This window comes from Piliocolobus tephrosceles, chromosome 1, assembly GCF_002776525.5.
Source record: "Piliocolobus tephrosceles isolate RC106 chromosome 1, ASM277652v3, whole genome shotgun sequence".
NCBI classification, from domain to species: domain Eukaryota; kingdom Metazoa; phylum Chordata; class Mammalia; order Primates; family Cercopithecidae; genus Piliocolobus; species Piliocolobus tephrosceles.
Genome location: NC_045434.1, coordinates 159,464,901 through 159,491,271, shown reverse-complemented (window position 1 = coordinate 159,491,271; position 26,371 = coordinate 159,464,901). Strand labels below are relative to the sequence as shown.

The following is a 26,371-nucleotide window of genomic DNA, read 5'->3' as shown; positions in this document are numbered from 1 at the left end:
TAATATATTATCAGGAGTTGGGAAGAGGCGGGAAATGGGAAGTTATTGTTTAATGGGTGCAGGGTTTCAGTTTGGGATAATGAAAAAGTTCTGGAGATAAACTGTGATGATGGTTGTACAATACTGTAAATGTACTTAATGCCAGTGAATTGTATAAATAAAACTGGTTAGAATGGCAAATTTTATGTTATGCATATTTTACCACTATATCTATTACGTATATAAGTATAGCATGTAAGTATATATTACACATACATAAAATTTTTTAAAAATTCAATTTTTTTTTCTCATTCAGTGCTTTTTGCCCAGATATTATTTCTAGGGCAGTATACAGCTCAGAATTTAAAATGTCACAAATAAGTACTCAGTGAAAATAACAACAAAACCTGGGAAGTCGCTACATATGTCTAATTCAATGAGTTCATGGATTCTAGGTCCTGGTGATGTGGAAGGACAACTGGAGTCAGGGTACCATAACAAGAAGGCCATAAAGATAAGAGGTGGTGATCAGAGAGTGGGAAGCATAAAACTAAGATTACACATGGGTTATAGTTATTCATAATGACAAAAATCTAAGGTCTGGTTATAGAAATTTTGAGTAGTTAAGGTGTAATTCAGGATGCAAAATAATGTCACTGGAAGAGAGGCATTCAAGACACCGAGAGCATTTTGGAAGGATTATCTCCATGTACATTGAAATCAGCCAGAAATCCATACATTCTAAAATTTCTCCAATTAGCATGTTACTGTAATTAAAAATACACTTAATGTTTTCAAATTTTAGTAAAACAAACGTTATAAATATATCATTACAAGTCGATCAAACTGTTATTTCCCAGTTTGTTCAATAACAGGTACCCTTTCACAGCTAAATGGAAAATGCTAATCTATAACTCCACCCTATCATGCTTATTTGCTTTTTTAGTTTCCCAGAGCATTTTGTAAAAATGACCTCTAATTTTAAGACAAATGGAGGTATGTTTTTAATTCATATTTCTAACATAATAAATATTAGTTTTTATCAAAACTGAATTTCTTCATGCCAGCTTCTTTAATAAGAGAACATTTATGTCTCTGACACAGTACTAGGCTTACAGTAATAATTTAATAAATATAAATTCATTTATCTTAAAGGCAACAGATAATTCTACAAACCCATATAATTATTTACTTTGGTGCTTGTTTCTAGAATAGATTCCTAAATTTTCACATAATGAACCACCTTCAGTCTTTAAAAGTTCTAAGGCCGGATGTGGTGGCTCACACCTGTAATCTCAGCAATTTGGGAGGCCGAGGAGGGCAGATCACAAGGTCAGGAGTTCGAGCCAGCCTGGCCAATATGGTAAAACCCCGTCTCTACTAAAAACACAAAAATTAGCTGGGCATGGTGGCACATGCCTGTAGTCCCAGCTACACGGGAGGCTAAGGCAGGAGAATCACTGGAACCTAGGAGGTGGAGGTTGCAATGAGCCGAGAATGCACCATTGTACTCCAGCCTGGGCGACAAAAGCGAGACTCGGTCTCAAAAATAGAAGGAAAAAAAAAAGTTCTAAATGTAAAATTCCAGGATGGATTAAATCCTGACTATAAAGTTTCAGAGTTGGCTAGGAAACTAGCAATTCTATGACACCCCGTAACATTCTCTCCCAACACAGATTTCAACAAAATGAGGTAACAACAAGTAAGGTTATGAGATTAATGATGGAACCCAATTAGTTCTTATCTTTCCACTATTTTTTCATGGCCTAGTCAATCATACACCAATAACATACTACATTTTGAATACGTTACTTACTGTGGTGTGATGGGATATATTGCCAACAATATTAAGGTTTTTGAGCAGTTGGGGAGAACCACTATATTGTCCGGAGATCTGCTTCCTAACTTCAGCTGCCACCGTTCTACAATGAAGAAAGCAAAAACATTATACACATTATTAAAAAAAAAAAAGCCAAACAAGTTTAAAATGGAGGGAAGCTAAATACATTAAAGATTCATTTAAAGAAAAACAAAATCTCGGCATAACAATAAGGCTATAAATTCATAAAATATTTTAGGAAATACTTTTCTAGCTTATAATTACATTAGAACGTCTTATGTTGATGTAGGGTACTACAGTGACAGACAACCTATACGAGGCTTTTTTATATGGGCATTATAGTGAACACACGTTGGCCTACAATAGAGCTGGAACTATAGAGCCAGCTCTATAGTTGGGAGTTACAAAAAGATGTGTATATTAAAATGTATATGCTTTAAAGTATATAAAGTGTACATTAAAATGTATATTATATTAAAATGTATATACTTTAAAGTACAAGAATTAGGAATAAAAAACTCTGGAGTGTTTTCAAGTTAATGATTTAATTCAGAGCCCTGACCATCTTGGTTCCCATTAGAGTTTCCAGCTGAGTTTCAAGATAATCTCATTTTCCTAAAAGTATTCAGATTTAGGATATAATCTTTTCTCCTATTTCTTCTCTTCAATTCCTCCTTCCTTCTTTCATATTCAATCACTTCACATACATTTACTGAGCACTGTTATGAGCCAACTACACAATTAGAAATGTTTACACAAAAATAAGAGTTACCATTCTTTAGGGCTTAAGATACTCAGTTAGCGCAACCTTTTTTAAGTAGGTGACTTGAGGTACTTTATATAATATTTGTGTTTTAAAAGGCTAACTTTGGCCGGGCACAGTGGCTCAAGCCTGTAATACCAGCACTTCGGGAGGCCGAGATGGGCGGATCACAAGGTCAGGAGATCGAGACCATCCTGGCTAACACGGTGAAACCCCGTCTCTACCAAAAAATACAAAAAACTAGCCGGGCGAGTTGGCGGGCACCTGTAGTCCCAGCTACCTGGGAGGCTGAGGCAGGAGAATCACGTAAACCCAGGAGGTGGAGCTTGCAGTGAGCCGAGATCTGGCCACTGCACTCCAGCCTGGGTGACAGAGCGAGACTCCATCTCAAAATAAAAAAAAAAAAAAAGTCTAACTTCCTATTAATAATTGCCAACCCTTGGAAGCATCAAGCTATCCTTCGATGGGTGACTGGATAAACAAACTGTGTTACATCTATACAATGAAATATTATTCAGTGATAAAAAGAAATGAGTTATCAAGCCATGAAAGACACAGAGGAACCTTAAAAGAATATTGCTAAGTGAAAGAAGCCAATCTGTATGACTCCAACTATATTTTATTCTGAAAAAGGCAAACTATGGAAGACAGTAAAAAGACCAGTGGTTGTCAGGGGCTGGAGTGGGGACAAGAAAGGAGGAATGAATAAGTAGAAATAGGGTGATACGGTTTAACTGTGTCCCCACCCAAATCTTATCTTGAATGGTAGCTCCCATAATTCCCATGTGTTGTGGGAGGGACCCTGTGAGAGAAAACTGAATCATGGAGGCAGTTTCCCCCATACTGTCTCCTGGTAGTGAAGAAGTCTCACCAGATCTGATGGTTTTATAAGGGGTTTCCCCTTTTGCTTGGCTCTCATTCTCTCTTGCCAGCCACCATGTAAGATGTCCCTCTGTTCCTCCTTCCTCTTCTGCCATGATTGTGAGGCCCCCCCAGCCATGTGGAACTATGAGTCCATTAAACCTCTTCCCTTTATGAATTACCCAGTCTTGGATGTATCTTTATTAGCAGCATGAGCAAAAAACTCATACATGGGATGTTTCGGACAATGAAACTATTCTGTATGATATGGTAATAGTGGATACATGTCATTATATATTTGTCAAAATTCATTGAATATACAACACAGTGAACCCTACTTAATCTATGGATTTTAGTTAATAACAATGTACATCAATATCGGCTCATCAATTATAACAAATGTACCACACCAATGCAAGATGCTAACTGAAGAAATCTGGGAGAGAAGGGAGGATGTATAAGAACTTTCCATACTTTCCATTCATTTTTCTGTAAACCGAAAACTGCTCCCTCCCAAAAAAGTCTATTAGTTTTAAAAAAAAAACAAGTTAATGACAAGGGAGGAAGACAACAGCACCAAAGCATCAAGAAAACAATCAGAGGTTAGAGCTGAAATCTGGAGACAGAATGAAATCTTGGAGAGGGAGAATAGATTCAGGAGAGGGCAAAGGGCGAATTATGTAATCCTTTGTGAGAAAAGACAGGAACATTCGCTTCAGTTTAGGACTCCATTAGGGCTTTTACTTATTTATTTGAGACAGAGTCTCACTATTGCCAATGCTGGAGTGCAGTGGCGCGATCTCGGCTCGCCAAAACCCCCGCCTTCCAGGTTCAAGCTATTCTCCTGCCTCAGCCTCCCAAAGTGCTAGGATTACAGGCATGAGCCACCGTGCCTAGCCTCATTAGGGATTTTAATGAAGCCTATATAATGTGAGTATTCATTATTACGTTTAGCTTGAAGTCCTTACATATCCTGATCCTCTCATCAAAGCTGAGATGAGAATATGTAAAAGCCTTTAAAAAGACACAAAACAGGCCAGGCGCAGTGGCTCATGCCTGTAATCCCAGCACTTTAGGGCGGATCACGAGGTCAGGAGATCGAGACCATCCTGGCTAACACAGTGAAACCCCGTCTCTACTAAAAATACAAAAAAATTAGCCGGGCGTGGTGGCGGGCGCCTGTAGTCCCAGCTACTCCGGAGGCTGAGGAAAGAGAATGGCGTGAATCCGGAAGGCGGAGCTTGAAGTGAGCCGAGACCGCGCCACTGCACTCCAACCTGGGGGGCGCACACAGACTCCATCTCGGAAAAGAAAAAAAAAAAAAAAAGACACAAAATACATATTCTACTGGCCGGGCGCAGTGGCTCACACCTGTAATCTCAGCACTTTAGGAGGCTGAGGCCAGCGGATTACGAGGTCAAGAGATCGGGACCATCCTGACCAACACAGTGAAACTCCATCTCTACTAAAAATAGAAATATTAGCCAGGCTTGATGGTGCGCTGGCTGTAGTCCCAGCTACTCGGGAGGCTGAGGCAGGAGAATCACTTGAATCCGGAAGGCAGAGGTTGCGGTGAGCCAAGACCGCGTCAAGCCCAGATCGCGCCACTGCACTCCAGCCTGGTGACAGGGCGAGACTCCGTCTCAAAAAAAAAAAAAAAAAAAAAGGACACAATATAAACATTCTACCTACCTCACTGCTACTCACCTCACTCTACCAATCTCAGCACTAGCTCAGTGTTTCTGAGGCTAAATCATGAGTAAACTGAATAGTACACTGCTGTATTTCATCAAATTCAAGATATCACTGGCCAGGCGCTGTGGCTCACACCTTTGTAATCCCAGCACTTTAGGAGGCCGAGGCGGGCGGATCACGAGGTCATGAGATCAGGACCATCCTAGCTAACATGGTGAAATCCTGTCTCTACTAAAAATACAAAAAAAAAAAAAAAAAAATTAGCCGGGCATGGTGGCAGGCGCATGTAGTCGCAGCTACTCAGGAGGCTGAGGCAGAAGAATGGCATGAACCTGGGAGGCAGAGCTTGCAGTGAGCCCAGACTGCACCACTGCACTCCAGCCTGGGCCACAGAGTAAGACTCCATCGCAAAAAATAAAAAAAAATCACTAATTGTTCAGAAGAGACATTAGTCCATGTACAGCTAATAAATAAAAACCTTGCCAATTAACCATCACACCATCAGTAAATTGAAGATTTCAGATGTTAAAATGTGAAATTTAAAATAATGAAACATAGTTACTTCAAGAGGCAATCTTTTGTTTAATAACAGACATAAAAACTATAATCCTCATATTACAAATATCTTTCTACATGACATTAATTTCCTCCAAAAACAAAATCTGTTAATTTGAAAATAAGCTGTGATAATGCAACAAGAACCATTTCCAAACTGAGCTACAGTAGCCATAAAACATGTGCAACCCAGACAAGGGATGTATTTACAACTGAGACCTTCCACAAAGATTTCGTAAATCTTCCCAAATAAAAAAACTTTATCTCTTAACCATATCATCATCCAAAGTATGCAAGAAAGAAATGTAATGAATAAATATAAGCCCTGATACCAGTTAAAATCCTTTATCAGAGGTTACTTTTTTCAATCAGATTTTTTCTTACTCCTAGTGATAGCTCAGAAAGAAAAACAAGGTAGTCTTTTTTCCTTCCAATAAACCATTAATATTTTACTGCAAAGTAGAAAGAATAGGTCAAAAATTCTGTAGTTACTTATGCCCTTAAATTATAATATGAAAAAACCTTCTATCCCTCCCAAGAAAACATGATCCAGTATTTGACCTATTTATCACTTTATCCACTCTCTCCATTCCTACAAGCTACTATGTTAATACACATTACAGTTTTCACAAAAGAAAGCATCCACTCAGGCCATTCATTATATGATGTTGGAAATAACCAGCAAAAGACCCACATTCAAAAAGAAAATTACGTTGCATTTAACCTTTCTTCTAACCCACTCCTACTTTCAGACACACTATTCTAGCCATAATTTCCAGAATGAACCAAGGGTGATAAGGCCAATCTGGGCCTGCCTTTCTCTAGACATTCTTTACGGGACCAGAAGTAAAGCCTGAGTAAAGATGAATAAGGAGAGTTCATACTAAAGTCATAAGAAAGTTTAATTGAGCTACTCCTATAAAGTCACACACACACACACACACACACACAAATAGCTGCAATGTACTAAGTCTAATAATAAGATCTCTTGGAACTGGCACTATTCGTATCTCAGATAGGAGTCAGGGAAGAAATGAAGGGTAAAGGATATATCAGGGACAAAGGAAAAAAGGACTAGCTAAAAATCCCCAAAAGAAAAGGAAGAGAGCAGCTGACACTGCAGTAGTGTAACTATCTAAGTTCAAAACTCATGAATGATGGGTTGTATCAGAGTTCTAACACTGTGTGTGAGTTCGAATTAACAATAAAGAAAACAAGTGAAACCCCATCTCTACTAAAAATACAAAAATTAGCTGGGCATGGTGCCGTGTGCCTACAGTCCTAGCTACTTGGGAGGCTGAGGCAGGAGAATTGCTTGAACCTGGGAGGTGGAGGTTGCAGTGAGCCTAGATCACACAATTGCACTCCAGCCTGGGTGACACAGTGAGACTCCGTTTCAAAAATAAATAAATAGCCTGGGCGCGGTGGCTCACGCCTGTTATCTCAGCACTTTGGGAGGTCGAGGCGGGTGGATCACCTGAGGTCGGGAGTTCGAGACCAGCCTGACCAACATGCAGGAACCCTGTCTTTGTAAAAACACAAAACTGGCCGGGTGTGGTGGCACATGCCTATAATCCCAGCTACTAGGGAGGCTGAGGCAGGAGAATCGCTTGAACCTGGGAGGCAGAGGTTGCAGTGAGACGAGATTGTGCCATTGCACTCCAGCTTGGGCAACAAGAGTGAAACTCTGTCTCAAAATAAACAAACAAATAAATAAAAAAATAGGCCTGGCGCAGTGGCTCACGCCTGTAATCCCAACACTTTGGGAGGCCGAGGCAGGCAAATTGCCTAAAGTCAGGAGTTCGTGACCAGTCTGGCCAACATGGTGAAACCCCGTCTCTACTAAAAATACAAAAAAATTAGCCAGACGTGATGGTGGGCACCTGTAATCCCAGCTATTCGGGAGGCTGAGGCTGGGGAATTGCTTGAACCAGGGAGCTGGAGGTTGCAGTGAGCCCAGTGAGCCTAGATTGCACCACTACACTCCAGCCTGGGCACCAGGGCGAGACTCTGTCTCTAAATAAATAAATAAATAAATAGAAAGAAAGAAAACAATAGACTAAAGAAAAACAACATTGTGCCACCTACTAAGTATTTGTGCCAAAAAATGTTTAACCTGAATTGAATCAAACCTTCACATCTAACTTATAGTTTACGAGAAATACAGAGAACAGTATAACAATACTATTGCAAGGAAGCCATCAGACAAAAACTAGAAGGCAGGTCATGCTATGTGCCAAAATCTCTTATGGGTCAATGTGGTGGATAAATTAAAAAGTAAAGGCAGTGGGCTAAGTTTTAGTGTAAAAAAGACTTAAGACTAAAAGACAAGGTCTATTTAAGAGGGTGGAAAAACAGACTTATGAGATAAAACCAAATGCAACATATGGTTACTACTGGATCCTGATTTGAATAAACCAGCTATAAAAGATATTTTGGGGGATGAGAAATTTGAACACAGGCAAGGTAATACATAAGAGTTAACAGGGTTTTTTAAAATGTTTTTACTGTGTGGAAAGCAGCATATAGTAAAATGTCCTTGTATCAGTATTTTAGAGATGCAAATGATGTTTGTAATTTAGCTTAAAAGTCTTCAGTTGGAGGCTTCAGCAGTGGTTCGTGTCTGAAATTCCAGCACTTTGGGAGGTCCAGGCAGGAGGATGGCTTGAGGCCAGGAATTTGAGACCAGCCTGGGCAACATGGCAAAATCCTGTCTCTACTAAAAATACAAAAAATTAGCCAGGAGTCGTAGTGTGTACCTGTAGTCCTAGCTACTTGGCAGGCTGAGGTGGGAGGATAGCTTGAGCCCAGGAGGTCAAGGTTACAGTAAGCCTTCATCATACTACTGCACTCCAGCCTGGGCAATAAAGTGAGACCTTGCCTCAAATAAAAAAAAAAGAAAGAAGGCTTCAGTTATTATTATTCTGCCTTAGTAGGGAAAACTAACAAATCGAATACGAAGTAAGATGGGGCAAATAAACTTCAAGCGGTATGCGTATCACATCCTCCCTAAAGCGCTGCCTGATTCTTTCTGTTCCATACAATTGAGTATCCAAATCTGTTTGGACACTCCTCCCTATGCTTTCAAAGCACCCTGTGCTTATCTGCATACATTCAAAGAAAAGGAGCTTCCAGGAGACAAATTCAGACAGGCAGCGACTAGCCACTGACTGCTTTCTATTGTTGAATAAGAACCTTACCTTGCTAATTGAGTTTGATTTCAGTAGTGGGAAAGCCCAACGTTTGTAAGCACTCTCTTTGAGAGAAGCATGTAAGCTGAGAAGGTTTCTATGGAACAGTACTCACACAACCCATAAGTATAAAAGTATGGTGGGGGGAAAAAGAGTACAGTGAAGTATCAAGAATTTGGCTTCTCAGGTGTGATACACTACTTCTTCAGAAGCACCTCTGCAACATCCTTGAGGAATAGACAAGAAAACTTCACCTCTGATTGGGGTACTCTATGCTGTCTCTTACTTGGTATAAACGTCCCAAAACAGGTTCGTTTCTGTCATTAAAGAAATTACAGGTTTTCAAACCCTAGTGGCATTTTTCTACCTCATCGTGATAACCAAACAATACCAAAGTCACAGCAACTATCAAATTGTTTTGAAATCTGTTTACCTATCTCCTTACAAGGAATTAAGCAATTAAAAGTCAAAACTTCATCTTATCTGTAGCACATACAAAGTGCTTACCCAATGTTTACAGAGCTAAAGTGAAAAACACAGGAATAGAAAGGAAAAATTCACAATTCTTTCCCCAGAAAAGTAATTGAGTAAGAATGCTTGAATGGAACAACTTACGAGACCTCCTTCAGGGCAGGGACCATATCTTATTAATCCTAATATCCTCGAAGTCTAAGACAATGGGGAGAGAGAGAGAAATGGAGAAACAGATAAAAGAATTTAGAGAGAGGGAATAAGAATGAACTTGGAGACTACCTAGTACTTTCAAAACACCTTTTAGAGTAAACCAATTCATAAGTGATGTTGGTTTCTAATTGATTAAAACGGAAGAAAAAAGTAAGCCTTCTTATCTATTATTGTCAAATAGAAAAATATTTGCAGGGAAAAAGAAGTCTCAATCTAGTTGAGATCATTATTATCATCTTTGTAATCCAGTAAAGTAAAAAAACTACTACCAAAACACAATACTCTCCTATTCTGTATGAAACATTTTTAAAAACATTTTTTAACAGGATACATAATTTGTTTGCTTATCTCAAAATAGTCTCTAATGTGTCTTTAGCATACCTGCAAAGGGCTGGTTAAAGAATTACTTTCAAGCTCTACTATTACATAAAGTTACTATGAGAAGCAGAGGAAATAAGATTTTCCAAAACGAAGACAAACAAGAAAAAAACCTGATACAAGAAATCTTTTAAATAAATAAATAAATGGCATTACAAAATGCAAACTTAGGAAGAAAAAATTTCAAACTCCACAAAGAGGTGAAGGTCCATCTCTCTGCCATCTCCAATTCCCAATCCCCAGTCTTATTCATTCCCCAGACGTAACTAGTTAATATTTTCTTGGTATCCTTCAAGAAATAGATGTGTATCTATCATTACATATATAAGAAATTCTTATTTTTCAATGTCCACACGTGACATCATACAATAATCATTTCTTGATACCTTACATTATACAATACATATTAGAAATCTTTCATATTGGCACATAAAACTAATAAAACTAGCAACATTTGTCAGGCACTTACAGTGTGTCACATACTGTGCAAAGTGTTACTTTTGTTATACCTCAATCTTTAGAAAACCCTATGAAGTAGATACTCTATTCAAATATTGAAATTTCAAGAGTTTCACATAACTGATAAGGAATAGAGCCAAGATTTGAACATAAAGACCTCATTCTTAACTACTCATCTCCTTTTTATCTGCTATAAAGTCCCTGGTATGCATAAACAAACATATTCAACCAGTCTCCACTGGTGGACATTTAAACTATTTCTGGTTTTTCCAAAAATTATCACTAGAATGTAAGTTCTGTGAGGCAGAGATTTTTGTCTGAATCAAGAATTATGGGTGATTTTTGAGGGCTTTCTGTATTTCCAAATTCTCTGCAGTAACATTATTTTATAATTAAACAACAGATATTTTTAGATACATTACAAAAATAAAGTAACTTGCCCAAGTCTATGAAAGGTAGAGGCAGGGTTTGAATTCAGATTCATAAAGTTCCTAAAGCTTTCCATGGAAACAGTTTTCCAAAGATAAAATAATTCTTGATATAGTTCATATTAATGATTTCTCTATTTTCCAAAACCCAGCCTTTCACAGGTCAGTTAAAGATATCCAGTGAAAATGTCTGGTGTATATACTAACATAGTAACAGGAACACTAGAATGACTACCACCATTGTTATGATCTGTTTCCTATCCTTCATGTATGGCTAAATAAAACACCAATCTAAGCCACTGTCTTCGTGTCATTTGTAAGTTAGCCCGTGTTAAAATGTTTAAGAACACAGAAGACTGGACCATAGTAACCACTAAAGTCTCAAGAAAACTAAAACATACAGATTAACATGTGAAACAAAAAGAAACAGTCCTTCTACATAATACACTTAACATTTAAAATATACCTCCCTTTCTGGAGGGGAAGAGGATTAAAAAAGATGTCAGGTGTCTCATATATCCCATTTGACACTATTTTGGGGATAATATTACTCAAAATTATTTTCACATTAGAAAGCACTGTTTTTTTGGTTTTGTTTCTGAGACGGAGTCTCGCTCCGTCGCTGAGGCTGGAGTGCAGTGGCTGGATCTCAGCTCACTGCAAGCTCCACCTCCCGGGTTCATGCCATTCTCCTGCCTTGGCCTCCTGAGTAGCTAGGACTACAGGCGCCCACCACCATGCCCAGCTAATTTTTTTGTATTTTTAGTAGAGACGGGGTTTCACCGTGTTAGCCAGGATGGTCTCGATCTCCTGACCTCGTGATTTGATTCGACCGCCTCGGCCTCCCAAAGTGCTAGGATTACAGGCGTGAGCCACCATGCCCAGCCTAGAAAGCACTGTATTAAGGAGACTTGGATGGCTCTATCACTGTGATCAACAGCATTTCAATACAAACTTCAATTTCATCAACTAAAAAGCTGGTGATAATGCTGTTCCCTATTTCATGGAACATATTACATTATAACTACATAAAGAAAAGAATTCAAAAATTTAGCATTTGTAAATATTAACACTGACCTGAAATTGGCAATTAAAAACAGAGGGAAAAGAAAAGTATCTACTGAGGCCGGGTGCGGTGGCTCAAGCCTGTAATCCCAGCACTCTGGGAGGCCGAGACGGGTGGATCACGAGGTCAGGAGATCGAGACCATCCTGGCTAACAGGGTGAAACCCCGTCTCTACTTAAAAATACAAAAAACTAGCCGGGCGAGGTGGCGGGCACCTGTAGTCCCAGCTACTCAGGAGGCTGAGGCAGGAGAATGGCGTGAACCCGGGAGGCAGAGCTTGCAGTGAGCTGCGATCCGGCCACTGCACTCCAGCCTGGGCGACAGAGCGAGACTCTGTCTCAAAAAAAAAAAAAAAAAAAAAAAAAGTATCTACTGCAAAAAGTCAATCCTCCTAAAAGGATATAAATTTATCTTAAATTCTACCCTACTTCATAAAAATAAACCCAGAGCTGCCTACCCATAAACATACAAAATTATATCCTGGTATGAAGTGTATATAATTAGTTGCTAAATCATGGTTATTCTAACTTTTAAATATTTCTCAAATCCTTGTCCCCACCTTTCCTTTTTTACAACATCTGCCTACAAACAACATCATATTTAACGGTGAAAGTCTGAATGCTTTTCTCTTTAGAGCAAGAGAAAGCCAAGTATATCTGTCTGCTCTCACCACTTCTACTCAACCTTGTACTGGAAGAGGGAGGGAGGGAAGGAGGGAGAGAGGAAGGAAAAGGGAAGGAAGGGAGGGAGGGAGGGAAGGATTAAAGGCATTTAGATTGGAAAGGAAGAAATAAAACTGTCTTTACTCACAGAAAAAAATTATCCTTTTACAGAAAATTCTCAGGAACCCACAAAAAACTACTAGAAATACCAAACAAGTTCAGCAAGGTCTAAGGATACAAGTTTAATATCCAAAAATCAACTGTATCTCTATATATTAGCAATGAACAAACCAAAAATATTTTAATTTCATTCAAAAGATCAAAAATAATAAAATATTTAGAAATAAATTTAACAAAAGAAGTACAAGACCTGTACACTGAAAACTTCAAGACACTGAAGAGAGAAATTAAGTAAGATCTAAATAAATAGATCCTCCCCGCCCCATTTTCATGGATTGGAAGACTCAATATTGTTCAGATGGCAATTCTCCCAAACTGATCAACAGATTCGATGCAATTTCTATCAAAATTCCAACAAGACTTAGCAGAAACTGGCATACTTTATATGGATATTGATCCTAAAATGTATATGAAAATGCAAAAAATCCAGAACAGACAAAACAATATTGAAAAAAGTAAAAAACTGGAGGACTCACACTTACAAATTTCAAATTTTACTTTAAAGCCTTGGTAACCAGAACAGTACAGTACTGGTATAAGGATAGACAAACAGATCAACGAAACAGAACTGAGTATCAGGAAATGAACTCTTACATTTATGGTCAACTGATCTTTTCTGATAATGGTGCCAAGGCAATTCAATTGGACAAAAGTATTCTTTTCGACAGAGTGTTGCAACAATTGAACATCCACACACTAAAAACAAATTCAGACCTTTATCTCAAATCATGCACAAAAACTAATGCAAAATGGAACATAAACCTTAATATAAGAACTAAAACTATAAAATTTTTAGCAGAAAATAGAAAAAAAATTCATGACAATGGATTAGGCAAAAAATCTTAGCTACAACACCAAAATCCTGATGCATAAAAGAAGAAAAACTGAGGAACTGAACTTTATCAAAATTAAAAACCTTTGTGCTTCAAACATCACCTAAAAAATGAAAGGACAAGCCAAACAAGGAGATAATATTATATATCTAAAGAAGGACTTTTACCAAGAACACATAAAGAACTCCTACAACTCAAAAACAAGATAAATAATCCCACTGAAAAATAAGTAAGAGGCCAGGCATGGTGGTGCATGCGTGTAATCCTAGCACTTTGGGAGGCTGAGGGGGGAGGATCACTTGAGCCCAAGAGTTCAAGACCAGCCTGGGCAACATAGAGTCTGACTCTACAAAAGATACAGAAACTTAGCCAGATGTGGTGGCGTGGGCCTGAGGCCCCAGCTACTCAGGAGGTTGAGCTGGGAGGATGGCTTGAGCCCAGGAGTTCAAAGCAGCAGTGAGCTATAACGCACCACTGAACTACAGCCTGGGTAACAGAGCAAGACCCTGTCTCAATCAATCAATCAATATAAATGAGTAAGAGATCCGAATAGGTATTTCACCAGAGCAGATATGTGAGTGGCTAATAAGCACATAAAAAAGGTCACTTTAGGCCGGGCGCGGTGGCTCAAGCCTGTAATTCCAGCACTTTGGGAGGCCGAGACGGGCGGATCGCGAGGTCAGGAGATCGAGACCATCCTGGCTAACACGGTGAAACCCCGTCTCTACTAAAAAAATACAAAAAACTAGCCGGGCGAAGTGGCAGGCGCCTGTAGTCCCAGCTACTCGGGAGGCTGAGGCAGGAGAATGGCGTAAACCCGGGAGGCGGAGCTTGCAGTGAGCTGAGATCCAGCCACTGCACTCCAGCCTGGGCGACAGAGCGAGACTCCATCTCAAAAAAAAAAAAAAAAAAAAAAAGTCACTTTAGTCAGCCAGGCGTGGTAGCTCACGCCGGTAATTCCAGCACTTTGGGAGGCCGAGGAGGGCAGATCACAAGGTCAGGAGATCGAGACCATCCTGGGTAACATGGTGAAACCCCTCTCTACTAAAAATACAAAAAAAACAAATTACCCAGGCATGGTGGCAGACGCCTAGTTCCAGCTACTCAGGAGGTTGAGGCAGGAGAATGGCGTGAACCCGGGAGGCGGAGCTTGCAATGAGCCGAGATTGCACCACTGCACTCCAGCCTGGGTGACGGTGCAAGACTCCATCTCAAAAAAAAAAAAAAAGTCACTAGTCATTAGGAAAACACAAATCTAAATCACAATGAAATACCACTTCACACTCACCAGAATGTCTAGAATCAAAGAGGACAATAACTAGTGTTAGCAAGCATGTGGAGAAATTAGAACCCTCATAACCCTCATACATTGCTAATAGGAATGTAAAATGGCAGTCATCGTGGAACAGGTTCGCAGATCCTCAAAAAGCTAAACACAAAATTATACTATGACCTAGCAATTCCACTCCTAGATAGATATATACCCACAAGAATTGAAAACAACCCTTCAAACAAAAGCTTGTATTCCTATTGGCACTATTCACAAAAGCCAAAAGGTAGAAAAAAACAACCTAAATGTCCATCAACTGATGAATGGATAAACAAAATGTGCTACACACAATGGAGTATTATTCGGTCATAAAAGGAGTGAAGTACTGATACATGCTACAACACAGATGAACCATAAAAACATTATGCTAAATGAAAGCCACCAGACATAAAAGGCCATATATTGCATAACTCTCTTTATGTGAAATCTTCATAAAAAGCAAATTGAGAGATCGATACAAAAAAGATTTGTTGTGCCTAGAGCTTAGGGTCAAAATAGGGAATGACCGCAAACTGGCACAAGGAATTTTTTGGGGTGATGGAAACGTTCTAAAACTAGATTGTGGATAACGGTTTCACATCTATAAATTTACTAAAAATCATTTAATTGTACACTTAAAATGAATGAATTTTATGATACATAAAGTATACCTCAATAAAGCTGGTTTTTGTTTTGTTCTGTTTTTCTAAGGATCTGGGTATGGCTGGAACTGCTCTGCAAAGATAAGTGGAAGAAACTGTTTATTTGTAAAAGAAAGAATGATGACGGCAGAAAAAGGAGAGCTGAATGTACTCACTAAGAAAATTTTGCACCCTGAGACTCCGTACCATGATCCTGTATCATTAGCAATTATGAAAATTATTAAATGGTCGATATGAATGAAGGAGTTAGTTCGGTTTTCTGGTGTCACAGGGCAAACCAGAAACAGCCCATGATGATGCAAGCATACAGATGCAGAAGGAAAAAATGAGAACGACAAAAGTCAAAAAGAAAAACCAGGAAGACATCCTTGGGAGGGCTTTGAGTTGGTACTAAGATCTGAGCTAAACTTTAAAAAGTTAAGGGACAGGGAAGCCACAGCTAGGTAGCATCAGATTACACTGTTTTTCTTTGAATTTCTTTGTATTTCATTAGTTCCATCTAAATTGCAGATAGGATAGCTGTCTATACTGCCACACATTTAAGTAATTATACTGATGTGGAACCACTTAAAATGACTAATTTTAAAGAACAGCAGTTGTTTTGCTATGACCAGTACTCTCATCCTCATTCTTTAGGTTAGAAACCCTTCTTTGGTAAGGAACTAATTCTGTAAGATTTGGGTGGGGCTAACACATCTTTCCCCCAAGCCATAGAGAAGGGCATGTGCCCCACAGTGGTCAGAGTCTCCTATCCCCCTAAACATAGTAATTGGTTCAAGGAAGGACATGTGACTCAACCCACACCAATAATTGAGTCCTTGGATCTTTTCTGCCAGAACTAAACTGGTAGGATTTGAGCCTGGGGCTGTCAAATCTCACAGTGGCCATTTTGTGGAAAACCTATCCAAGACATGAAGATAAGCGGCTGCTGACATCATCTGTATCCCTGGACCCAATACACTCGGTTACATGAGTCAACACTGTGTGTCTGTGCAAAATAATCTGATCTGTCACTTGTAACCCCCGCAAAAAAAAAAAAAAAAAAAAAAACAAGAAAAAAAATTCCGTGTAAAAAGCCACTGAAAAAGCAGTGAGATACCCAGAGTATGTGCGCCAAGGGGGTCCAAATGATGCAACCCCAGAGTAAAAGGGAGTTAAGTCTGAAGAAATTGAATTGACAGGAATAAAGAAGAAAAGCCCCAAATAAAGCATCAATTCTTAACTCTTATAACAGGCTCTGTTTTCTAGGGAACCCAAACTAAAAGCTACAAAAAGCTGTCAGCTATCATTAGGCTTAACAGTGAAACACAGAATGCTTTCCCTTTGAGATCATAAATAAAACAAGGAAAGCCAGGAACAGAGGCTCATGCCTGTAATCCCAGCATTTGGGAAGGCCAAGGTGGGAGGATTGCTTGAGGCCAGGAGTTTGAGACCAGCCTGGGCAACACAGCAAGACCCCATCTCTAAAACAAATTTAAAAATTAGCCAGACATGGTCATGCACACCTGTAGTCCTAGCTACTCAGGAGGCTGAAGTGAGACGACAGCTTGAGCCCAGGAGTTCAAGGTTATAATGAGCTATGATCACGCCACTGTGCTCCATCCTGGACAACAGAGCAAGAGTCCATCTCAAAAAAATAAATAAAAACTACAAAACAGAAAAATAAAAGTGTTAAGAATGTTCAATATTAATACAATGTTGAATAGCAATGATACCAATCTACACAGTAATACAAAATAATAGTCTACAGAGCAAGATAAAAAATAGTAAGTTGGGCCGGGCGCGGTGGCTCATGCCTGTAATCCCAGCACTTTGGGAGGCCGAGACGGGCGCATCACGAGGTCAGGAGATCAAGACCATCCTGGCTAACATGGTGAAACCCCGTCTCTACTAAAAAATACAAAAAACTAGCCGGGCGAGGTGGCAGGTGCCTGTAGTCCCAGCTACTCCGGAGGCTGAGGCAGGAGAACGGCGTGAACCCAGGAGGCGGAGCTTGCACTGAGGTCCGGCCACTGCACTCCAGCCTGGGCCACAGAACGAGACTCCGTCTCAAAAAAAAAAAAAAAAAAAATAGTAAGTCAATTATAAGGATTGAAAAGAAAGAAACAAAAAAAATAATGATTTCCAGATCATATGGTTGTCTACACAGAAAATACAAAGGAATTCACAAGTACATTCTTAGAATAAACAAGAGTTTAGCAAGGTATAACTGGATACAAAATTGTTATCTACCCAGGAATAAATCTAACAAAAGATAAGCAAGAACCTGACAGAGAAAATTATAAAATTACATTGTACAACATAAAGAAGACCTAAATAAATGGAGAGATACACTATGGATCATGGATTGGAAACTCAATATTATAAGGATGTTATTTCTCCTCCAAATTAACACATAGATTCAATGCAATCCCAATCAAATTCTATGAGTTTTGGGTTCAGGGAGTTTTGTTTTGTTTTTGGTAGATTCGAAAATTTACATGGAAATTCAAAGGGCTAAGAGCAGTCAAGATTTTTTTTTAAAGGTAGAAGGAGTTACTCTACCAAATGCCAAGGCTGATTATAACTAAGATTATTTATAATTAAAAAAAAAAAATACTGTTTAACCAGACCAATGGAACAAAACAGAGATCCCAGAAAAAGACCCACAAATAAGGATATATAATCTACAACAGATAATTTCAATGTACATTTTAAAAATAATTAAAAGAACTGGATCATTTGTTACACAAGATAAATGCTTGAGATGATAAATACCCCATTTACCCTGATGTGATTCTTATACACTGTATGCCTGTATCAAAATATCTTATGTACCCCATAAATACATATGCATACTATGTACCCACAAATATTAAAATTAATTTTTTCAATCTACAACAGAGGCAGCAGGGCAGATTAATGGGGAAAGAATAATACATTTAGAAAAAAATTAAAATTTCACACCATACACATATCAAGGTGGAATATAAACCTAACTAAAAAGGGAGTAACTACAAATTCATGATAATATGGATGAATATCTTTTTTTTTTTTTTTTTTTGAGACGGAGTCTCACTCTGTCGCCCAGGCTGGAGTGCAGTGGCCAGATCTCAGCTCACTGCAAGCTCCGCCTCCCGGGTTCACGCCATTCTCCTGCCTCAGCCTCCCGAGTAGCTGGGACCACAGACGCCCGCCACCTCGCCCGGCTAATTTTTTGTATTTTTTAATAGAGACGGGGTTTCACCGTGTTAGCCAGGATGGTCTCGATCTCCTGACCTCGTGATCCGCCCGTCTCGGCCTCCCAAAGTGCTGGGATTACAGGCTTGAGCCACTGCGCCCGGCTGGATGAATATCTTAATATCTCAGGGTAACAAAATATTTCTTAAGACCCATAAAGTAATAACCATTAAAAAAAGACTGGTAAGTAAGTTAAACTGTATTAAAACTGAGAACTTAGAGCTTTCATAAGACTCCATTAAAACAATGAAAAACAAACCACAGGGTGGAAAAAGGTATTTGCTACACATATAATCAATAAATAACTAATACACAGACTGTATGTAAAGTACTCACACAAAATCAATTTTTAAAAAAACCAAAGGGAAAAAACAATGGAGGAGGGGGATAACAGCAAAAGATTTAAATAAGCAATTTATAAAAGAAGAAATCCAAATGATCAGTAAACATACAAAACAGAGCTCAACCTCATTAGTAATAAAATAAAAATTAAAACTTACAATGAGATAGCATTGTGCATCCACCAGATCGTGGCAAAAATGAAAAAGTTGGCCAAACCAAGTAATGGCATTGATGTAAAGCAACATTGTTGTGAGATTGTAAATTTCTACCACCACTTTAGAAATCAGTTTGGCCCTACCTAATAAACATTCCTATAGCAATAAAGATTGCCATCTATGACTCAGAAATTGCAAGGGTGGCTATACCCTACAGAAACTCAAGCATATGTATACCTGAATACTTGTATAGGAGTGTTCATAGAAACGTTGTTTGTAATAGTAAAAAACTGGAAACAATCCAAATGTTCACCTACTATAGAATGAATTGTGGTATATTTATGCAATGAAATACTACAAAGCAATGAAAAGGAATGAACTTCAACTACTCAGAATATCATTAATTAATTAATCTATCTCACAAATTATAATTTTTTGCAAAGAAGCAAGACAGAGAAGCATACACACAATACAATTCCACCCGAATGACTTCAAAAAGAGAAGAAAACATTTTGCTTAGCAATGCATTCACAGATGGTAACATTAAAGCAAGCAAGGAAATGGTTATCCCAAAAGTCAGAATAGTGGACTGGAGTAGTCTTAAGAAGGGGCAAGATTCAGGAAAGAAAAGGAAGAATGTATCTAAAAGAGAAAAAAAAAACAGCACAACAGTTACAGAGATGGAAATGAGCATAGCATTTGTGGAGGTACAGTGAAAACACCAGACTGACTGGAGGACAATATGTAAACTAGAGAGTAAGTCAACAAAAGGAGGACTAGGTCACAGTTAACTTTAAAATCCAAGCAAGGGTTTGGCTTTAACACTGTAAAAAGCCACTTATATTCTTGAACTGCACAATGCCATGATGAGAGCTGTGTTTTAGGGAGAGTTAATTTGCAATACACTTGAATTAGAGGAGGGAGGGACTAGATCAGCTAGCAGTTTTCTAGGGTCATCTAGAAGTGAAATAATGAAGGATGCTTCAACTTACATGTGAGGTATCCATAGGATCTGTGTGAAGCACTGGAGACAAAAAGTCAAGACCAGACCTGCCATCAAAGAGCTCTGAAAAGCAGTACAAAAATAGGGAAGGGGGTAGAGGGACATAAGAAATGTAACTTTTTTAAAAAATAGCTCATGAAATCAGTGATGAAGAAAAGAAAGAAAGTCAAAGGTTCCTAGCCCTCAAGAGCCCTATAATTCTAGATATAAAGTAAGCTCAACTATTTAGCCCAAGAATTGATGAGGAAGAGAATAAACAGGAAGTAGCCATGACTATACCACATACATAGGAGAAATGTGACGAGGAAAGGAATGTTTGATTGGCAGCTGAAAATGCCAGAACACTCAATAGATCTTTGTTTTTTTGATGAGAAAGACATAGTAAGTCCTATGGTTTAAGGGAAAGGTCCACAAAAAGGAGTAGATTGAAGATGTTAGAACAGGGACATTTGTGGAATCCAGACTCTGAGAGAGGTGGCAAGAGAGAATTTTGAAGTACAATAAAATGGGTAAGCTTTAGGAACAAGAGACCTGTCAGGCTCAAGGGAGAAAGATGGTTAAATCACATATCAAGAGAGTAGTATGCTAAGGTTAAAATGAAGGACTAATGGTAGTCCCAAACTTTTCAGTAAGATGAGGTAGAGAAATGAAATTGTTAAATAAGAGAAATGACTTACGGTAAATCTCATCTCAAATGGCAAGATATTGAGACATAAAGATCAACTCTGAAATGTTCTAGTCTCTCTCTAACATTATTCTGCAGCTTAAGAGCAAGAGGTAGGTTAGCTATTCAGCATTAAGAATTACTGAGATGAATACAACAAAAGATCAGGGAAGATTATGTGTCCAGAGAGATACAACAGGCAGCGCTGAAGTAGTTGGTAATACATGGAACTATGAATTGAACAAAGTAGATTCTGTAGATTGAAAGACTGGGCCCATCTGTACAGCGTTACTAACACAAACAAGACTAAAAACATCTGAGGTGTTAAATAAGTCTATATCCAGGAAATCCCACTCATATAAGATTTTCCCTCAGAAATAAAGATCTGATGGAAACCTTTCATTAAATTATGCTGCTTATGTAGCAAAATGATACCCGGTTAACAAAGGAAGGACTAAGAAAGCTGGCATAACTTTTGGGATAGTAGCAGTGACACTGTTAGGAAACCTGGAACTACCACAGAAAATAGTTTGCAGAAAAAAAACATAGTCAAATAAAAAGAGTAGGCCAGGCACAGTAGCTCATGACTGTAATCCCAGCACTTTGGGAGGCCAAGGTGGGCAGATCACTTTAGCCCTGGAATTCAAGACCAGCCTAGGCAACATGGTGAAACCCCGTCTCTACAAAAAAATGCAAAAATTAGCCAGGCATAGTGCCCATAGTCCCAGCTACTTGGGAGGCTGAGGTGAGAGAATCGCTTGAACCCAGGGGCAGAATCTGCAATGAGCCAAGACTGCACCACTATACTACAGCCTGGGCAACAGAGCAAGACCCTATCTCAAGAAAAAAAAAAGCATAAGATCTGAAATCAGGCTGGGCGAGGTGGCTCACGCCTGTAATCCTAGCACTTTGGGAGGCCAAGGCGGGTGGATCACCTGAGGTCAGGAGTTCGAGACCAGCCTGGCAAACATGGTAAAACCCTCCTATTACTGAAAATACAAAAATTAGCTGGGCGTGGTGGTGAGGGCAGGGGAATCGCTTGAACCCGGGAGCAGGGGACGGGGGTGGGGGGGTAGTGTGGAGGTTGCAGTGAGCCAAGATTGCGCCACTTCACTCCAGCCTAGGCGAAAGAGCAAAACTGCATCTCAAAAAAAAAAAAAAAGAAAGAAAAAATCTGAAATCAGAGAACTAGGATTTGAATCCCAATTTAGGCAAATACAATTGCTCTTTTTAGGCCTCAATTCCCCATCTAGAAAATGATAACAATAACAGTAAGCAATATAGAAATAAATAATAGTAGTGGCTAACATTTTTGAATGCTTATGTTCTAGACACAGTACTAATGCATTATTAGAACTGTATTAGCTCACTTACACATGTATTAACTCATTTAATCATCACATTAACTTTATTGAGGCTGTTATCCCCATTTTTCTGTGATATATGCAGAATTTCAACCTGTGCAATCTGATCCCAGATCCTATATTCTTTAGTACATTTTCTGCCTCTCTGGGTTATGAAGATGAGAATGCAGTAAAAAGTGCTTTAAGTGTACACAAATGTTCATCATTACTGCTGAGTATCAAGTGACAGGACAAAATAATCCCAACAAAATCCTACACAATTTATCTACAGTCAACATTTCATAAATCCATGGGCCTTATCCTCAAAAAGCAAAGGGGACACACACATAAAAAGACAACTACTTGATATGGACAAAGTATACATGCCGCTTTTCTATGGTGAGCTGAAGTAAACAGTATAATTAGTGATACAAGAATAAAGAGCCTTCAGAAATCACCAAATTACAGCCTCAAAAAATAACTGCACTAAATGCAAAGGGCTAAAAAATAACTGAGACAGAAAGAAGATCATTATAATTTTTTTTAAAGTAAAGGTTTCTGAACAATCACAAAGTTTTGAAAAGAAATAAGGTTCCAAACAGCAACAGGCTTTTCACAGAGCAACAAATTTCATATATGCATACTATGAAAAGGATTATCATTTCCAACAAAAGTCCTAAACCACATTATAAATACAGTAGTAAAAAATAGTTGATACTTACTAGACACACAGAGCACTGTTCTAAGCACTTTAGAGGTATCAATTCATTCAATCCTCACAACAACCCTACGAGGTTAAGTCTTACTATCCTCTTCATTTTCTAGATAGTGAAAATGAGGCAGAAGTGTGGTCAAGTGACTTGGCCATGTTTACCCAACGACTGGCTGTGCTGGGGTGTCAAACCCAGGAAGCTCATCTCCAGAATTTGTGCTATACTTCCCTCTAATAGAAAACTAAAAAGCAGAACACGAATTGATTCAGAAGTATTAGCTATTATTCAATCATATTTGATAACAAGGAAGAACTTTTCATTCACAATAAGCAGTTAATAATTCATTACTCACAGCAGTTCTGTCCTTGGTGTTCCTTCCAAGTTAAGTCTGCACATTCTTACTGGACAATCTCATCAACTCCCACCCGCCCCCGGCTCTAAATACAATCTACTTGCTGATAATTCTCAAATCCAGATCTCCAGCCCAATCTCTCTTCTGCACCTTCAACCTGCACCAAAAACCAAACAGATAGTTCTGAGTGATTCATGAGCCCCTCAAAATTAACAACTCCAAAACTGAATCATCATCTCCATCCCACTTGCATCTCCCAATCTCAAACTCTTTTTCCCTCCTGTACTCCCTTACCCCAAAGACTGTCACCAACATCCACGTGGTTGCCCAACTTAGGATGTCATCCCAGATTCCTCAATCTGCCTCACCTTGCATGTCCAATCACCAATCACTACCATATCCACCTCCTGTCTGTCCAATAAGTGCACATCTCTTCATTCATGTTACCTTACTTAATTTTATAACTTCTTAGAAAGCTGTTCTTATTTGCATTTTGTGTTGTTTTGCACAACTGATTCTCTTTTTTTCTTGTGGTTTGTCCTGTCCCATCTGGTGGTAAACTCCACTAATAGACACACAATTTCAGATCCAAGTCTCTAATGTGCACTTACTTTATCAGTATGATGTTTTCAGGGATAAATTTCTGGTTCTAATAAGAGAAATTAATACTAGGAATACATGTCAAGTAATAACATTTTTTAATGACATCACCATCAGAAGTAAGACTTAGTTATTTTACCAAAAAAAAAAAAAAAGTCCTGTCATCACAACTCCCTGGGAGAAACTAATTACTACAAGTGTTTGATGACAGGTAGTATAGGCCATGTACTATCTTACACACATTACACAAATTATGCCATTTAATGTTCACAACAACACTATGATCTGGGTCCTATTAATATTCTCATTTGCCAGATGAGGAAACGGAAATTTGGCCCAACAACTTGGCCAAAGTCCCAAGTTAGAAAATACCAGTCAGGATTTGAACCCATGTCGGAGTCTGACAGTAGAGCCCATGCTCTTAAACACTAGATATTTTGTCCCTTAAGGAAAAAAATATGTGCTAGAACTCTGGAAAGAAAGAAAGAAAAAAAAAAAAGCCTCTGCCTCGAAGCTAGCTAGGACTACAGGTGCGACACCACACCTGGCTAATTTTTTTTTTGCGGAGATGGCTAATTTTTTTTTGCGGAGATGGGGTGGGGAGGTGGGGGCTCGCTATGTTGCCCAGGCTGGTCTTGAACTCCTGGCCTCAAGCGATCTTCCTGCCTCGGCCTCCAAAAGTGCTGGGATTACAGGCGTGAGCCACTGCATCCGGCCCAAAATTTTTTAAGAAATGTCAACAAACCAGAAAGACTCAGAGTCACAGAAATACAACTGTCTAAAAACAAAAAAGGTAATTTAATCTGAATGCTTCTTTTCTTGGCACATCATAATTCACACAAACATGATTTTATTAAAACAAAAATGTCCTCTTTCTCATACATAAGTACGCTCCACAAAGAAATTCTACAAATATTAGAATCCTTTGTCATTCAATTCTTATTTGGCGGGTGGGAGAAAGGTGGCAACCAACCACCCCAAATAGGTGAAAGGCTTTGAAACCTCCACCTTGATCACTTGCTTTACTTCAAGACTGCTAACATATGAGAGAAAGCCAGTGTATAAAGAACACTGCCTATCATCCATCTTCTTCGGGTGCTCTGAGAAACACAGGCGCATAGTTAAATTCACAGGCGAACTCAGAACGAGCTTCAGCCTGCAATCCGTCAGGGATTCGGCAGCTGCACACCGAAGGTGCAGCCCGCAGCTCTCAACTTTTCATTCTGTCCACACGTTTGCAATCCTGGACGCACAAGCCCACTTTGAACCTGGCCCCAGGGTGCAAAAAGGGTTCCTGTCACATTTCTCAGGAAGAGCTAGACGCGTGAAGGAGGGGCGGCCTCCCACCCGCCCGGAGCCGCCGCGCGTTTCTCCTTTTGTTGGGGTGGAAAGGAGGGCGGACCCCGCACCCTCTAGGGCCAACAGGGGGTGGGCGGAGAGAGGGGAGGGGGCGAAACGCCTCGGCGGCCCCCGACAAGCCCGGGGGTGGGGACACAAAGAATTTGGGAAGCGGCCGACGAGCTCCCCCACCCGCCCTTCCATTAAATAAACCGCCGGGAAAGTCCAGGCCTGGGCCGCCGAGGGGCAGGCGGAGGCGGGCGCGCTGGCTGGCGTCCGCGGCCCTCTCTGCTCCCGGCCGATACTCAGCGGCGGACGCAGGTTGAAGACCGGGGTTGTAGGGCGGCGCAAGGCCTCCGCTACCCCCTCAGCCATCCCGAACCCCTTCCGCCCCGCCGCGGGCCAGGCCGCGGGATCCCGGTGCCGGCCTCGCCACACCCACCCGCCTCTTAGGCCCGGCCTGGCAGGACTCCGCGGCTCTTTCTCGGGCGGCGGCGGCGCGCCCCACGCCCGAGATTTACCTGCTGATCTTCTGGGCGAAGGCGCGGCGCTCGGCCATGGTTGCTGAGGCGGCGGCGGCGGGCTGGGCGCGGACCGGCGGGCGCGTGCCTCCTTGCTCGTGCTCCCTCCCTCGCGGCCTCCGCCAGTCCCGGCTCCGGACCTGGGAGGCTGGGGCTGGCGGCCGGAGCCGGGAACGAGCCCTGCCGTAATGTTCCTTAGAGGCGCGCACCGAGAAACCGCTCCTCCCCCAGCGTGTCAATCCCGGCGGGAACCCCGGCTTCGGAAAGCAGCTGCGGCCGGCGGGAGCCGAGGGGAAGAACGGAGCGCTGAGGAAGCGAGGCGCCAGCCCTAGCCGCTTCGCTGCCGCGGAGCCTGCACGACCGAGAGGTCGCGGAGAGAAGCCAGAGACAGGCTAGCGACCTGACGAGGCAAGAAAATAAGATAACCGAACGCGTAGGGGGAGCTTGGCTTTCCCGAAATGGAAGGGAAGGAAATGGAAGGTGGGCTTTGCCGAGGGGGCTGTGCTTTTACCGGCCTGGATGACTGGGTTCATGTTTCTGCAGCAGCCGTCTCCGAGCTTTTTAAAGCACTTGGGT

The 26,371-nt window shown here is 40.3% G+C and overlaps 1 protein-coding gene across 3 annotated transcripts in view; it reads right to left on the bottom strand.

Moving 5' to 3' along the window:
* DOCK7 (dedicator of cytokinesis 7) overlaps positions 1 to 25,976 on the bottom strand; it is a 243,640-nt gene extending 217,664 nt beyond the window's left edge. For 2 of the 3 annotated variants that reach the window (XM_026454153.1, XM_026454155.2), the window contains exons 1-2: positions 25,796 to 25,976; positions 1,796 to 1,901 (exon numbers count right to left, since the gene is read on the bottom strand). In XM_026454153.1, the coding sequence (XP_026309938.1) occupies positions 1,796 to 1,901; positions 25,796 to 25,833 (144 nt within the window). In that variant the 5' untranslated portion in view covers positions 25,834 to 25,976. The remainder of the gene's footprint in view (positions 1 to 1,795; positions 1,902 to 25,795) is intronic. The other variant, XM_026454154.1, reaches the window with a different exon arrangement.
* Between the last annotated feature and the right edge of the window lie 395 nt (positions 25,977 to 26,371).